Genomic DNA, 15,087 nt, shown 5'->3' with positions numbered 1-15,087 from the left:
AACTGGGTATTGCAACTTGCAATCTCTTCATCCCACCTCATGTTCTGTCAGAGCAGTGGTGGCAGCAGGGAATGCAGATACAATCTTAGACTCATCCTGCCTGGTAACAGCACTTTATCTTTCCGTCCTTATTGCTGTGTCTTTGGAAAAAGCAAAGGCTGATGTGTACTTAAACCCGGCAGGTAGCCCATTTCCTAATCCTGTTTTAAATTTCAGCAAGCCTACACATACCAGTGAAAGTCTACTATAACAAGCAGAAGAAATGCAGTTCTTAGTGTCCCCTGCAGCAGCTACTAGCAGAGCAGCTAAATCACCCCTATTCACCAGTGTGCTTAAATCTGCTGCCTGAGACACACAGAGCTGCCATTGAACTTTTGGAAGATAGTTTTATAAACCTCTAGAAATAGCAAGCATCTCTGTAACCACCTGCTGGGTTATGACTATAGTCTTGGGAGACTGCTCACATTTTCTGCAAAACTTCCTTGCAACACTTTGCCTTATGTTTCACAGATATGATTCATACACCATTGAATCAAAGTTTGTCTGAGTCATTAGTTTTCATGATCCCAAAACCAATCACCCAGGGTTGTTTGAAAGGCACCATTCATTTGACAATGTGCAGCATCAACAAACCGATCTAAATTGATCCTTTACTGTATGTTCAAGCAAATGTGACTTTTGGCAGATGAACCATTAGAGCAGTTGAATGTATTATTTGAGGTCATTCCAGAAATTCTTCTTGCCTTCAGTTTTGCTGGGGCAGACATAAAAGGACTGCCACGCAATCCAGTACATTACAGCAAGAGAAAACCAAGAGAAAACCAAAGGTTTTCTTTGGATGATGCAAGTCCTTTGAGAAATATGTACTGTACAGCATTCCATATCTCAGCCTTGGAATCCTTGGAGCAGTCCAGGATTCTGATCTGCCAATCAAGGACCCTGATCAGCTCCTTGTGCGCCTTACAGGCTGAACTACAGTTGTTCTCAGCAAAAGACCAGCCAGAAGCTGTCCTTTCCTGATGGCTCTGCCCCCTGGAAGAGCTGTCTGCAACCCTTAAAGGGCCTGTAGCTGATTCTGGAGTCACATACTCCTACGTGAGTTTGAAGCAGGAGAAGGTATAAGGCAGTCATCCCCAGACCAGGAAGGTATAGTACAGGAGGTGTTGAGGCCTTCCCTCTTTGGAGTGGGGTGACCCGTGAGTTGTCCAAATCTGAGTCTACCTTGGGGCCATAGCAAACCCAGATGCAAGGCAATTGATAATAGAGAATTGTTGTGTGTTATGGACTGCAAGAAGATCAGACCTCTCCATTCTTAAGGAAATCAGCCCTGAGTGCTCACTGGAAGGACAGATCCTGAAGCTGAGGCTCCAAGACTTTGGCCACCTCATGAGAAGAGAAGACTCCCTGGAAAAGACCCTGATGTTGGGAAAGATGAAGGGCACAAGGAAAAGGGGACGACAGAGGACGAGATGGTTGGATAGTGTTCTCGAAGCTACCAGCATGAGTTTGACCAAACTGCGGGAGGCAGTGGAAGACAGGAGTGCCTGGCGTGCTCTGGTCCAGGGGGTCATGAAGAGGCGGACACGACTAAATGACTAAACAACAACAACATAATGATAGAAAGCATTACAAGGTCTTTGCACGCACGCGCGCACACACTTCCACACCTGCAACTACTGAATAAAACTGAAAGTGAAGTGCATCTATGCTAATCCAACACTCAAGGGACAAAATATTTTTTTCTTGGAAAAACGGAATACAAATATTACATCAAATCAAAACCTGGGGAGCAGGGTGAGGTGGGTCGCATTTCCATCTAAATTTAGTTATGTCTAAATGTATCTCTCTATAGTTAGCCAGTGTGGCATAGTGGTTAGACTGCCAAACTAAGACTTGGGCGAGACTAGGGCTCCAATCCCCACTTGACCATGAAGCTCTCTGGGTGACCTTGAGGTATAGCATCTGCTTCTCTCAGACTAACCTACCTCACAGGGTTGCTGTTTTGGGATTTAAGAGAAGAAGAGGGAGAAATACGTATGACACTTTGAGCTTCTTGGAGGGAAAGGTGAGATATACAGTGGTACCTCTGGATGCGAATGGGATCCGTTCCAGAGCCCCATTTGCATCCTGAAGCGAACGCAACCCGTGTCCGCGTAGAATCATAGAATCATAGAGTTGGAAGCGACCACAAGGGCCATTGAGTCCAACCCCCTGCCAAGCAGGAAACACCATCAGAGCACTCCTGACATATGGTTGTCAAGCCTCTGCTTAAAGACCTCCAAAGAAGGAGACTCCACCACACTCCTTGGCAGCAAATTCCACTGTCAAACAGCTCTTACTGTCAGGAAGTTCTTCCTAATGTTTAGGTGGAATCTTCTTTCTTGTAGTTTGGAACCATTGCTCCGTGTCCGCTTCTCTGGAGCAGCAGAAAACAACCTTTCTCCCTCCTCTATGTGAGAGGAGTCACGATTCGTCGCTTCCGTGCATGTGAGTGACGTCATTTTGACCGTCTGTGCATGCGCGAGCGGCGAAACCCAGAAGTAACGCACTCCGTTACTTCTGAGTCGCCATGGAGCGCAACCCAAAAATACTCATCCTGAAGCTACTTCAAACCCAAGTATGACTGTAAGTGCAATGAATAAATAAATAATAAATGCATATAAATCGAAATAGGTGTGCATTTTATGCAGATCAGCATGACTTTTTGTCCCTTTTTTAATGACACCCCTCCCCCTTAAGAGAACACCCTGGCCATGGGGTGTGCCCTTCATGAGAGGATGAGGAACAACACAGGATGGGAGTGCTGCTGATGTTCATCTCACCCGTATTCTTGAGGGGAAAGTTGGAAAGGATACATGTGGGAACCTTAAGTGCTGTAGGAGGCAAATCACCATATCTGTGACCTTTTATCAGCTGGCAAAATATTAGTAGTCAGTAAGTGGCGCAGTTGTTGTCTGACTCACAAAATGTGATTTTTCTCAAGGAAACTCATACCACTATCAAACCAGGTGTCCCCCATTCTATAATTGTGCCACTGGTTTTTCCTGCCTAAGTGCCTAAGTACAGACATTTGTCCCTATTGAAATTTATTTTGTTAGTTTGGGCCCAGTTTTCCAATCTGTTAAAGTCATCTTGAATCCCATTGCTGCCTTCTGCAGCATTAGCTACCACCCCCCCCCCCCAGTTTGGTATTGTAGTGGTTATAAGGGGTTGCTCGTGCGTAAGTTACCGCCCCTACTGGCTAGGTTACCTGGTTAAACCTGTCTTGGCTGACAGCCCCTTCACTCCGTGGCTGTTCAGTCGCTGGCAGAATCTGTCAGTGGGCGTTTCTTAAACTTCTTCCAGCACAAAAGCTCTTTGACGCCAAGTCTACGCCTACTTTCCCTGCGCGGAAGTCTTCTGCGCAGGGTAGGTGTGGGCAGAGGAGGACCTGTGCTCTCCTCGCTGGTCTCCAGCGAAGAGTCCTGGAGACCCCTCTCCGATTCCCCCAACCGCCCCCCTTTATCCCTGGTGTTACGCTGATTTCCTTCCCCAGCCGATGAGTTCCCTCTCTCCCTGCTTGGCCCTTCTCCGGCATCGCTTGGGAGCCCTGCCTCCACTTCTGGCTCCGATGTCAGTTCCCTGACAGGTATCATCTGTAGATTGGATACACATCCCCTCGATTTCTTCATCAAAGTCTTTTTATACGTTGAACAGCAACAGGCCCAGGACAGAACCCCGAAGCACCTCTGTCGTAACTTTTCCCAAGGATGATGAGAAACCAGCGACAAATCCACCCAACAGTTACCTCATCCCATGAGAAGTCCAGAGGGCACAAAACAAGAACAGGCCTTTTCTGTGGTGGCTCCCTGCTGGCGGGATGCTCTCCCCAAAGAGGCTTGCCAAGCACCTACATTACATATCTTTAGGTATCAGGCAAAAAACATTTCTCTTCTCCCAGGCGTCAGCTAATTAAGCAATCTATGGCTTTTAAACGGGGGGGGGGGGTGGGTAATTGTTTTTGTTTGTCATTATGGTATGTATTTTTTGCATTTTTATATTGCAAATCACCCCGTGAGCCTTAGATGAAGGGCAGAAATTTAAATAATAGATCAAATAATAGAAATGGAATAAACTGACAACAACGCAGATCTCCAAGTGTCCCTATTTCCCAGGGACGTCCCTGATTTAGAGAAGCCATCCTGGTTTCTGAATTGATCCTGGGATGTCCAAATCTTCCTTAAGGGTAAAGGGACCCCTGACCATTAGATCCAGTCGCAGACGTCTCTGGGGTTGCGGCACTCATCTTGTTTTATTGACCGAGCGAGCTGGCGTACAGCTTCCGGGTCATGTGGCCAGCATGACTAAGCCACTTCTGGCGAACCAGAGCAGCACACGGAAACGCCGTTTACCTTCCCGCCAGAGCGGTACCTATTTATCTACTTGCACTTTGACATGCTTTCAAACTGCTAGGTTGGCAGGAGCAGGGACCGAGCAATGGGAGCTCACCCTGTCGCGGGGATTTGAACCGCCAACCTTCCGATCGGAAAGCCCTAGGCTCTGTGGTTTAACCAAATTAACAAAAACAACACAGACCTCCAAGTGTCCCTATTTTCCAGGGACGTTCCTGATTTAGAGAAGCTGTCCTGGTTTCTGAATTGATCATGGGATGTCCCAACCTTCCTTAGGACGCCCCTATTTCCATGGGAGAAATATTGGAGCGTATGGAGTTATCCGACTCCCGAGCCATCTGAAGGCAATCCTGTCTAGGGAAGGTCTTTTTAAAATATGATATAATATAATTAAATTATTAAAGGTAAAGGTAAAGGTACCCCGACAATTAGGTCCAGTCGTGGCTGACTCTGGGGTTGAGGCGCTCATCTCGCTTTATTGGCCGAGGGAGCCAGCGTACAGCTTCCAGGTCATGTGGCCAGCATGACTAAGCCACTTCTGGCAAACCAGAGCAGCACACGGACACGCCGTTTACCTTCCGCCGGAACGGTACCTATTTATCTACTTGCACTTTGACTTGCTTTCGAGCTGCTATGTTGGCAGGAGCAGGGACCGAGCAATGGGAGCTCACCCCATCGCGGGGATTCGAACCGCCAACCTTCTAATCACCAAGTCCTAGGCTCTGTGGTTTAACCCACAGCGCCACCTGTGTCCCTTAAGGAAGTTAGATTAGCTTCAACCAGAGCCAGGGCCTTTTCAACACTGGCCCCGGCCTGGTGGAACGATCTGCCTCATGAGACCAGGGCCCTGCAGGATCTGATTTCTTTCCGCAGGGCCTGTAAGACAGAGTTGTTCCGCCTGGCCTTTGGCTTGGAGCCAATTTGATTCCCTCCTCCTCTTTCTTTTTTCATTTCCTTTCTCCTCCTGCGATGAGGTTTCAATATTTTAATGTTGTATTTTAATTTTGTTTTTAAGTTGTATTTATTCAATTTGTTTTTATTATTGCTTGTTAGCCGCCCTGAGCCCGGCCTTGGCTGGGGAGGGCGGGGTATAAATAAAAATTATTATTATTATTATTAATTATTATTAAAATATTTAATATTATTATGATTAAATATAATAATGTTTCATTCTGTTTTTATATATGTTGGAAGCTGCCCAAAGTAAAATTATCAGTGTAAAATGACAACAACAACAAGAAGAAGAACAATAACAACAAAACAACAACAACAATCACAGGGGGGGCTGGTGACGTCACGCCCGACCCCCCTTCCTGCCCTCCCTCCTTCCCTTTTCTCACCTGCCTGCGCTTGAAAGGCTCTTTCGGGGGCATCTCTGCGTCTCTCCTCCCTCCGCGTAAATGGCCGGCGGTGGTCGCCCGACTCTCTTCCTTCACTCTTTCAAATCCTCCTCTCTTTCTTTTCACGCCCGGCTTTCGTCGGCCAGCTGCCGGAAGTTGATCTCGGCATCCATGGCAACCGAACGGAAGCGGCTTCCATGGCCGCCGCCGCCGCCGCCGCCGCTCCTTTCGCCCACAGAGATTGACGAGAAGTGCGCGCCCGCCTGAGATTGGCCGCGTCCACCGTCCGTCACCCACCGTCCCGGAGTTGGAAGGTCAAAGAGCCAATGGGCGGAGAGAAGGACTCCTGAGGAGGGCGGGGTTCAGCCCGAGGGAGAGCGAGCGCCGCTCCGTCACGCTACCCCGCCCCTCTGATGAATATGCAGATGTGGTGGGCGGGGCGCGTGACGGGGCTGCCGGAGAGCCTCCAGGGACCGGAGCGGCGCTCCCCCCCCCTCCCACCCGAGTTCGCGCGTGCGCACTGAGAGGGCGGAGTCACCGCGGCCGGCTGTGGAGGGTTTTTCTGAGGCGCGTCTCCTTCTCCTTCCTCGCCAGGAGCATCTCTGAGGGGATGAGGCAGGCGGCGGCGGCGGCGGCGGAGGGCGAGCCCCAGCGACACTGAGGCGGCGGCGGCGGCGGCCGGGTCTCCTCCCCCTCCTCCTCCTTCGTCGTCGTCGTCCTCTTCCAGCTGCCGGTTCTCTCCCGCCCTCCGCCCGCTCGGCCTTCCCGGCCCGGCTCCCTCTCCCGCCGGCACCATGATGGAGGAGATCGACCGCTTCCAAGTGCCCGCCGTGAGAGCCGAGATGCAGCCGCTGGTGAGTCCCGGAGCGGCGGAAATGCCTCCCCTCAGGGGGGAGAATAATGGGGGGAGGGGGAGGGGGGCTAACTCTCCTCTTTCCAACCCCCCCCCCTCAGCATCTTCTCTCTGAGGGGGGGGGACATGACCGCACGCACCTGCTGCTCTTTCTCTCCCCATTATTATTAATAACATTATTCCTACACCCCCGCAGGACTCAGGGCGGTTCAATATGAGAAAAAAAAATTTGGGGGGGGGGGAATAAGGTGCGAGAAGCCCTTTAAGCCTCTCCCCCCCCCAGTGGGAGGAAGAGGCTCCTCACCCCCCCCCCACACCCACCCTTAAGGGGTCTCGGGGTTGCGCGGCCGCACCTCTGCGGCAGGCTCGGCCCCGGCCTTGGCGGGGGGGGGGGGATAGATGGATGGAGGGGAGACGCCCTTCCAGGCCTCCTTCGCAAAGGACACGGCTGGGGGGGGGGGAGAGGAGAAAGTGATCAGGGAAAATAGGCGGGAGGGGAGAAGATCGTTTATGGGCGGGGGGAGGGTGTATCTCCAGCCGCACGCAGCAACCCCCCCCCCAAAAAAAATAATAATCACAAAGTGTATTTTTCCTCTTCCTGCCTTGGACACTGGTGGAGAAACATCCTTTCCCCGTTGCTTTTACTTGGCCAGGATTTGAACTGAGGTCTCTCCTATGTGGCCCCTCCTCTCCTCTGGCGGCTCCCCCCCCCCCTTCAAAAGGAAGTTTTGAGAGCTGATGGACTATATGCAATTGGCCGAGATGACTGGTAGAATTCGAGACCTGGGAGAAGAGAGGGTTGAAGAAGACTGGAAGAAATTCAAGATTTATTTACAAAAGTATTGTAATTTGGTAGAAGGCTAAGAAGGATGCTAGATCAAAAATAACTGCCTACCCTTGAATTAGATTTGAATTTGACGATAAGTGAGATTGAGGAAAATATAAAATTTTTGGAGAATTATTAGACTAAATTAATTGAACGAGATTTAAGAATGTAAACAAGATGATAAATTGCTGGAAAAAGGTCACAGTGATGTAAGTGGGAGTGGGAGACGTGAGGGAGTCCAAAGAAGTTTTGAAAAATGTGTTATGATACATGTTACATTGTTTATCATTTTTGCATTTTGTATTTAAAAAAAAATCTTAATAAATATTTATAAAAAAACAAAACAAAAGGAAGTTTTGAGAAGCTGACACCCCACTGCGTTTTTTGATGGTGGGGTGATTGACCTACCTTTGCTCCTACCAACCCACCCACCCCCAAAAAATGCACAGGTGAGAAGTATGGCATAAGGGGAGCTGTAGTCCCAAGGGTCCTAGAGAACCTCTCTTCAGGAGTGTGTGGTTTTTTTTTGGGGGGGGGTGTTTTATGGTTTTCCATGAGACTGTTATGAAGCATTGCTTAGAGATTTCACTCCAGTGAATGTTAGGATCCCAATGAAGCCCTGAGAGCCCAGCGCCCCTCTCAGGAGCGCAAGGTCAGGGTCAAGGCAATTTTATTTTTAAAAGATCAACAGAGGCAGAAATCCAAAACGGATATTTTTCTCAGGATTCGAAGGAAATCTTGTCCTTGAGCAGTGGTGAGACTGGTCTCACTTTAAGGCACATTGCTGTGCTGGCATAAGGAGGAACAACATCAGCCTGTGCTAAGGTTTCTCAAACCCCTCAGTAGAAGGAAAGGGGGGAGTGGGAAGCCCCTTTTGCTATCAACTACTCTTTCTGTTGCAGGGAAGCTGCTTACCCTCCATTTGCTCAGCTGTTTCTTCTCTGCAGCTCTGCTTACTCTCCCTTTTCCTGAAGGATCCCCCACCTTAGCTTGTTCTCTTAGGTATGACATGATGATATCGTTCTCTAGGGATCTGCTTGCTCCAGGCCCCTTTCATCAAGAGGCTTATGGAAGCCTCTCTTGCTACTGGCAGGCACGGAAGGGACCGGAACATGACTGGATGTTTTGGGTCCATGTCTGGCTGGCTTGATGACGTAATCCTTTTGTAAGCATGTAGGGGAGAGGGATAAATATTGCATGTCGGTAGCATCTACTGGCAGCAAGAGAAAGAACAGATTTGTTACCATTTGACTGTACCTTCGTGCTCAAATCTGTGTTCAGAATCTTTGCATGCCGAGAATCGCTACTAGGCATTTTTGCTTTTAAGAGAATAGCCTCGCTGCATGACCCGAGTTGGACTAGGAGGGAAAGGTTGCTGTTTCGAAGCCTGGGTTCCTTGCGAGATGTGATGGGTTAAATTAGAAGCGTAGGGTTGCTGTCCCTCGAAATGGTTCTGAAAGAGGCTTAGGCAAACAGTTTTCAGAGATGCTGCCTCCCACCCAAAGATTCCATATGTAGAGCAAATTCTGTGCACCTCCCAATCAGGGGTTGACTCCCTTATTGTTTGGGTGATAAAATGTCACCACCATGTCATGGAGTTCATTTTACAGAAGGTGAAAATTGGTTTCTTTGCATTCCTTCTCCTTTCTCACTGACTGCTCCATATAGTGATTACCAGTCTTCTTGCTTCACACACTCCCTGACACACACGTTTCTGATTCCTACTGATTTGTATATGCTTCTTAAACCCAAGCCATTCACATTGTTTACATTATATTTTAAATTACTAGAAGGCCGTGTGCTGCAGCTTCCGGGCACCTGCAGTACTTCCAACCATTTTGTTCCATCCTCTACACTCACTTTCTCTTTCTGCATGTACACACATCATTAGTAAGAGATTCTATCCCATTTTCCAATCAAGGGCTCTTTGTCGTCTCTCAGATAGTTTGTAAACACTAATTTGATAGAGAGAAGCTAATGACCTATTGGGTTTGGATTTCCTATCTTGTAGTTTAAAACACAGCTCATAGTAGTCATTTGAATATTAGGGAATCAGAGGGAGTGTCTCCTGCTTTCCCATCAGTAATCATTAGCCTGAACATGTGTCTTCATTGGCAAGCCTTCTGTGCTCCTGTTTGGATGTAACTTTCTTCCCCTTTTCTGTTAATACTGTGTTGTTTTCTTCTGCAGTGTTAAATGCTAAATGGAGATTTGACTTCTTTTGGCCTGCATTAGTCTTATGAAGTTCTTCTAGTAGTTTTAATTATTTGTCTATTTACTGACCAGCCTTTAATTGTAGAGGAATCCTTTAATTGGTTATTCTGGCAGGCTCATGCTTTGCTCAGATGTTTAACTTCCCATACAGTACCTGGTATCACCATAACAGGTAAAGGTGGTCTGTAATGTCTTGGCAGTTAAAATACTTAAAGCATCAGGGTATGTTTAACTCTCTGATCTTGAAGACTCATGATTGTGAACTGAGTAGTGCAGTAACAGCTCAGCAACATGTCCCATTAACTGGAGCCTTACAAATTCGAGCACCCTGAAGCATTGTGTCTAAGCTGTATTTCCCCCTCCTCTGTTAACCATATGCAGTTCCTCATCCTTGCAAAAATCTACTTGTTAATGAAAATAGTGGCAAAAGAGTTGCTTAAACATGAATTTTAGTTTGATATTGCATTATGAAAATGTTATGGCTTGAATTATTCAGTTGGCATTATTTGAGGGGGAAACCAGCTTACTGGTTCAACATCAGAGACCTTGCTATACATTGCACCACTTTGAGAGGTATGGTAGGTTGGGACATAGGATGAATCTTTTTTCTACTCTAGTATCCAGGTTATGCAACTCTTTCCTTAGAGAATTGTGTCTGGCTCCCTCTGTTCTAAGTAGGAGTGAGGAACCCTCTTCAGCTTGAGAGCCACATTCCCTACTGTTCAATGTTCTGGGGGCCACATGGGGGGTGGGCAGGGCCAGAGGCAAAGTGGGAAGAGCAGCACAGGTAAATTTTACCTTGGGGCAGTAAGCTGGTTTCTTTCTATACTCCTTTTTTATTCCAGTCATTAATGAGGTTTAAAGGCACATTCCAGCCAGGCAAAAATACCCAAGGATTGTGTGAAGCAGGGATGTTGAGAAGGGGGCATTGTCTGGAGAGTGTCTCCAGGAACAGACAGAGAGGCCTGGATGGCCTCATTCAGCTGCCAGTCCTGCAGTTTCCCACTTCGACTTTTCAGCTTCAGGCATGCTGCTCAAACCTTTTTTCTTTTATTTTGTTCATGTTTTAATGTGCTTTGATGCTTTTATCTTCCTGCTTTAAAAGTTGTGTTAACCTGCCCTTGTTCTATCATTTTATTTTATTTTTTAAAAAAGAACTGATTGTAATTACTTTGAATGTTTTTGTAAGGTTCTTTGAATTTATAAAGAAAAGTAGAGTAGACACATTTGGCTGAATTCAGCTAACCTGTTCTGTTAGTGGAAGCCAATGCAAGGACTCATGCTAGCACAATATGGTTTCACCCCCTCTCCAACCCCATGCCTCCTGCAAAACTGCTCTGGAAGGTCAGAACATTGTACAGCAGGAGGAAAGGGGAGATTGTTATCTCCCTGGTGCTTGGTTGAATTCTACACTTTAACATTAAAAAAAAAGGAAGAGAGAATAAAGTGGCAATGGAGATGTCAAAGAATATAAGGTGTTGTGCAGCCCATAGAAACACTAGGACCTGCCTTGGAATCCTTGTTGGGGTTTGCTTTATTTTGCTTCTTTAGCAAATATAACTATCATATTTTGAATTTTTGCTGCCACAAGAACTTAAGAGAAACCATGCCATGATTTCTTTGGAGGGTCTATTCCGTAGCTGCAAAATTCACAAACTATTCAGCAAAGCATGTTATATATTCAGTCTGCTGTCTGCCCTTGTGGTCATTTTCTCTTGATATTCCGTGAACTTTGTTTTACATTTTCACTCTGGCTATTGGAAAATGGCTTTTCAGCCCCTGGATAAGAACCTCTAATGTGTATAAAATCTTGTGTGTTCTAAGATTCTATCTGCAGTTCTTGGAAATTTGGCGTACAGGCAGAAATGAATTTTAGATATTTGTGCAAATAGCAGATAAAACTGAAGCTCTTAGTTGTGGCTGTCTTAGCTTTCCTTAATGTCTTCATGTCAATAAATACCTCTTCTCATCGATACAGCGTTTTGTGTGTATAAAAGTGCGAGTATGCATATCTTCTCTTATAGCAAAGAGGACTTTAAGGAAAAAAGGACAACCTCCAGAACTTACTAGTTTAGTAAGCAGGAGCTGGCAGAAGTCATGGTCCCCAAGGACTGGGGGTGTCCTGAGGGAAGAATAGAGGCTGATTTTTCTATGAGTCTGCCTTCTCATATGGGGGACCCGTAGAAGGAAAGGTATTGTGCTTGCAACTCATCTTCATGCCCCTTTGATTTAACAGCATCAGGTCTGCTCTTTTGTTGGGAGCACACTCCATAGTGCTTGCTTGTTTAGGTAACAAGCCTTAATTGCTTGTTCTCTTCTCTGGTCCCATCCATGCAGAACACTTCAGCATCTTTGCTCTTCTCTCTCTCTTCCCCCTCCTCCCAGAAGATGGAGGAGAAAGATCACCTCTTAATCAAGGCACAAGTGCTCTTGCAAGTGAAGTGGCAGGTGGTGGCAATCCTATGCACACTTGGAAAGGAAGACTAATTGCCTTCAGTGGGATTCCTGTGTAAGCACGCAAAGAGTTAGGCTGCTGGTATGTGAGGTTTTCCCCTCTGTATTGCTTCCACTGTGTTTTTTGTATATTTAAGCTTGGACGTAAACGGTGTGGGCCAGTACCTCTAACTGTTGTAGTAAGTCCACTAGAGGTATTAAGAACTGTGTAAAAGTGCAACTATGGAGAAGAGGCTGTTTGCACATGAATATAGTGCCTAAATTTCAGCCTTACTAGAAAACCAAGGAAAAGCTGCCAAGCGCTACTGTTCTTTTCTCTCCCTGTATAGCAATTTGGTGAACATGGGGAAATTCTCTACCACAGTTTGTGAAAGGGAGGTCACTTACAGCTGATCATGTTTGGAACAGACTATTTAGTTTTCCATATCTTAAGAGCATCTGATCCTTGCTTCCCTACTCCATGAAATCTATGATTAATCCTCCTGTGTGTTTTTCCTGATAAGTGCTTATTTTTGGAGTTCAGAAAGCGGTCATTGGAGAAGTAAACTGCAACACTTTTGAACTCCAGGATTTCTGCCTGAGGTTTCTTAAATGTAAATTCACCTTAGTTTGGAATGGCCTGTGTAGCTTGATAATGCAATTACAGATGTGTGAACTGAGAGCTGAGTGAACCTTTGTAGTTGTGCTTAAAAAACTCACCTGAAGCATTTCTGGCCTAAACTCTCCAGCCACCTGACAGTTAAGCTAATTGATTCGCTATCTGTAAATAGCTGTGGTATCACATGATACCTTACTCCATCTAGTAACCTGGTTGGACAGTTACTGGAAGAATAGAAGACCTGGTTGGACAATTACTTTGAAGAATTGAAGACTTAACTCTTACTTTTTTTTCTTCAGTAACTTTCTTCTGCAATAAAGCAAGACTTGAAAGACTGCTCCATTTCTGAGCAGGTCCTACCCTTCTAATTATTTGAGTGAGTAGCTGAAATAACTACTTATGACTCAACCGAGGTTACACATGCTGGTAGTTAGAAGTTCAAGAATAAATAAAATGATTGTAGCTTTCAGGAGGCCATATATGCTCAGGTGGAAAAGCAACACTGCTGGTGCAAATCTCACAGAGTAATTCCATTCAATATGAGATCACTCCAGGGACTACTGGAACATAGAATACTCCTCCTAGATATGCAGTAGGCATCCTTTGTTGCATATTCTTCTAGCTTTCCTTTTTTTGCCTTGCCTCATGCTGAGAAACGATTCAGTTTTAGGATGCCATCCATGAACTTGGCTGCTGACAGTGTAGGCGAGTCCATGCAGGGTGTGGGCTCACCCAGTCTGTAGAACACAGAAGAGCACTGTGCTCCCTCCAAAGATTCTTCTGTGACTCAGCTGGTTTCAAATGAGTATTCTCTACTCATAGCCTTTGGTAAGCCAAACAAGTACGAAACAGCTGGGGAAGTAATTCAGACTGTAAGCTCCTCTTACAATCTGAACTAAGATGAGAAACATCCCAGTTCTGTTTGTTGCTTGGAGTGAAATACCTTTTGAGTTGGGCTCGCTTGGATGTAGAGAGTAAGATTCTCAGCAAGACATTATTTTTGAGATCTATATGGGTGAAGTTACTCTGTTGTCATCCCCGGTCCTTGCTAGTGGTGGCTTTACTTCTGACAGCCAAATTGCTAAAACCAGAATTAACTGGGGAAGCCACTCCAACTCATGAGTGCATTTCCTTTCCTAGACTGTGTTTATCTGAACACCAATGCATCAATGATTATTTAACTCAAAAGCTCACTTCCAGCATATACCTTCTCTGTTTTCCTGCCCTCTGGGGCCAGCATAGCTACAAAGACTTAAAGCACATGCTTGAGAGTAAAAAGGTGGGATTAATATGACTCCTTGAGCTATACAAAACTGCTTGAAGGACGCGTTGCCCACTCCTGTCCTAAATCCATATGCAGAAGGTATAGCTGCCAGTGTGCTGCTTTTGTAAAACTAGTTATGTGCTCATGCTTGCTTAAATTGGGCTTTGTGTGCTCTTGCTAAGAAACTGCTTTTTGATTTATTCCCCAGGTCAGTTTAACCTACTCAGATCTGAAGTACTGTATTGTCGGTGACCAGAACAATAGGGCTGCTTGCTGATTGTGCTTTCCCCCTTTTCTGATATTGCTGTAAGCACTAGAAAACCTCCTTTGGTCCTGGCTGCAGTAATATGTTACCAGCCAATGCTCTTGGCAGTGGACCAGTGCTTCTGGGCTTCATTGGTAGAAGCTTCTTCTATTGAAGTAGGCTGTAATGTACTTTTGCTTGCCTGTATGGGCAGTGATCATAAGCAGAAATCAATGGGACTTTCCTTCCATGTAGATGTGTCTTGAATGTGAGAACTGAACAACTTAGGATGGTGTGTTTAAACAAATATGTGAGGTTAGCAGGAAGCAAAGCCACTTTTTTGAGCTTGAATGCACACATTGATCTACAGTTGCAAGACTAAGAGGAGCCTTCCCCCCAGAGTACTGTAGGATATGCTGAAGTAAATAGTTGAGTGTCACATTTTTTTATCCCACCCTTCTTCCAGGGAGCTCAAGGTGTTGAACATGTACCAGCACATTGCCCTCATTAGAGGGTAGCTTAGACTGAGTCACAGAGACTGCCCAAGGCCAACTTGTGAGTGTCATAATGGTGGTCTTCTTTGAACCCAGCTCTTCTGGATCCATTCTCTCTTCTACGCAACATTGATTCTCTTATTTTGGCTTTCTCCTATTTCAATGAATATTCAGATACTTACTTCTCCAGTCAGCTTGTGTGTTTCTGTTTCTCATTATTACTTGTTTTATCCACTTGTGTACCATGTTCAGTCATATCTCGGGTTACAGCCACTTCAGGTTGCGATTTTTTGGGTTACGCACCCGCCGAAACCCGGAAGTACCAGAACGGGTTACTTCTGGGTTTCAGCAGTTGCGCATGCGCAGAAGCGCCGAATCGCAACCTGTGCATGCACAGACGCGCTGCTGC

The 15,087-nt window shown here is 46.1% G+C and overlaps 2 protein-coding genes across 3 annotated transcripts in view; one reads left to right on the top strand and one right to left on the bottom strand.

The window, feature by feature from the left end:
• Nucleotides 1–5,931, bottom strand: part of DNAI1 (dynein axonemal intermediate chain 1) — a 169,637-nt gene extending 163,706 nt beyond the window's left edge. The window contains exon 1 of the mRNA XM_079994837.1: nucleotides 5,732–5,931. Coding sequence (XP_079850963.1) covers nucleotides 5,732–5,764 — 33 coding nt within the window. The 5' untranslated portion in view covers nucleotides 5,765–5,931. The remainder of the gene's footprint in view (nucleotides 1–5,731) is intronic.
• Nucleotides 5,932–6,244: 313 nt separating this feature from the next.
• Nucleotides 6,245–15,087, top strand: part of FAM219A (family with sequence similarity 219 member A) — a 64,953-nt gene continuing 56,110 nt past the window's right edge. The window contains exon 1 of one of the 2 annotated variants that reach the window (XM_079995154.1): nucleotides 6,245–6,585. In XM_079995154.1, the coding sequence (XP_079851280.1) occupies nucleotides 6,526–6,585 (60 nt within the window). In that variant the 5' untranslated portion in view covers nucleotides 6,245–6,525. The remainder of the gene's footprint in view (nucleotides 6,586–15,087) is intronic. The other variant, XM_079995153.1, reaches the window with a different exon arrangement.

Source organism: Podarcis cretensis (genome assembly GCF_951804945.1).
Source record: "Podarcis cretensis genome assembly, chromosome: 11".
Lineage (NCBI taxonomy): Eukaryota > Metazoa > Chordata > Lepidosauria > Squamata > Lacertidae > Podarcis > Podarcis cretensis.
Note: the sequence above shows the minus strand (reverse complement) of the source record. Positions and strands in the feature narration are given on the sequence as shown.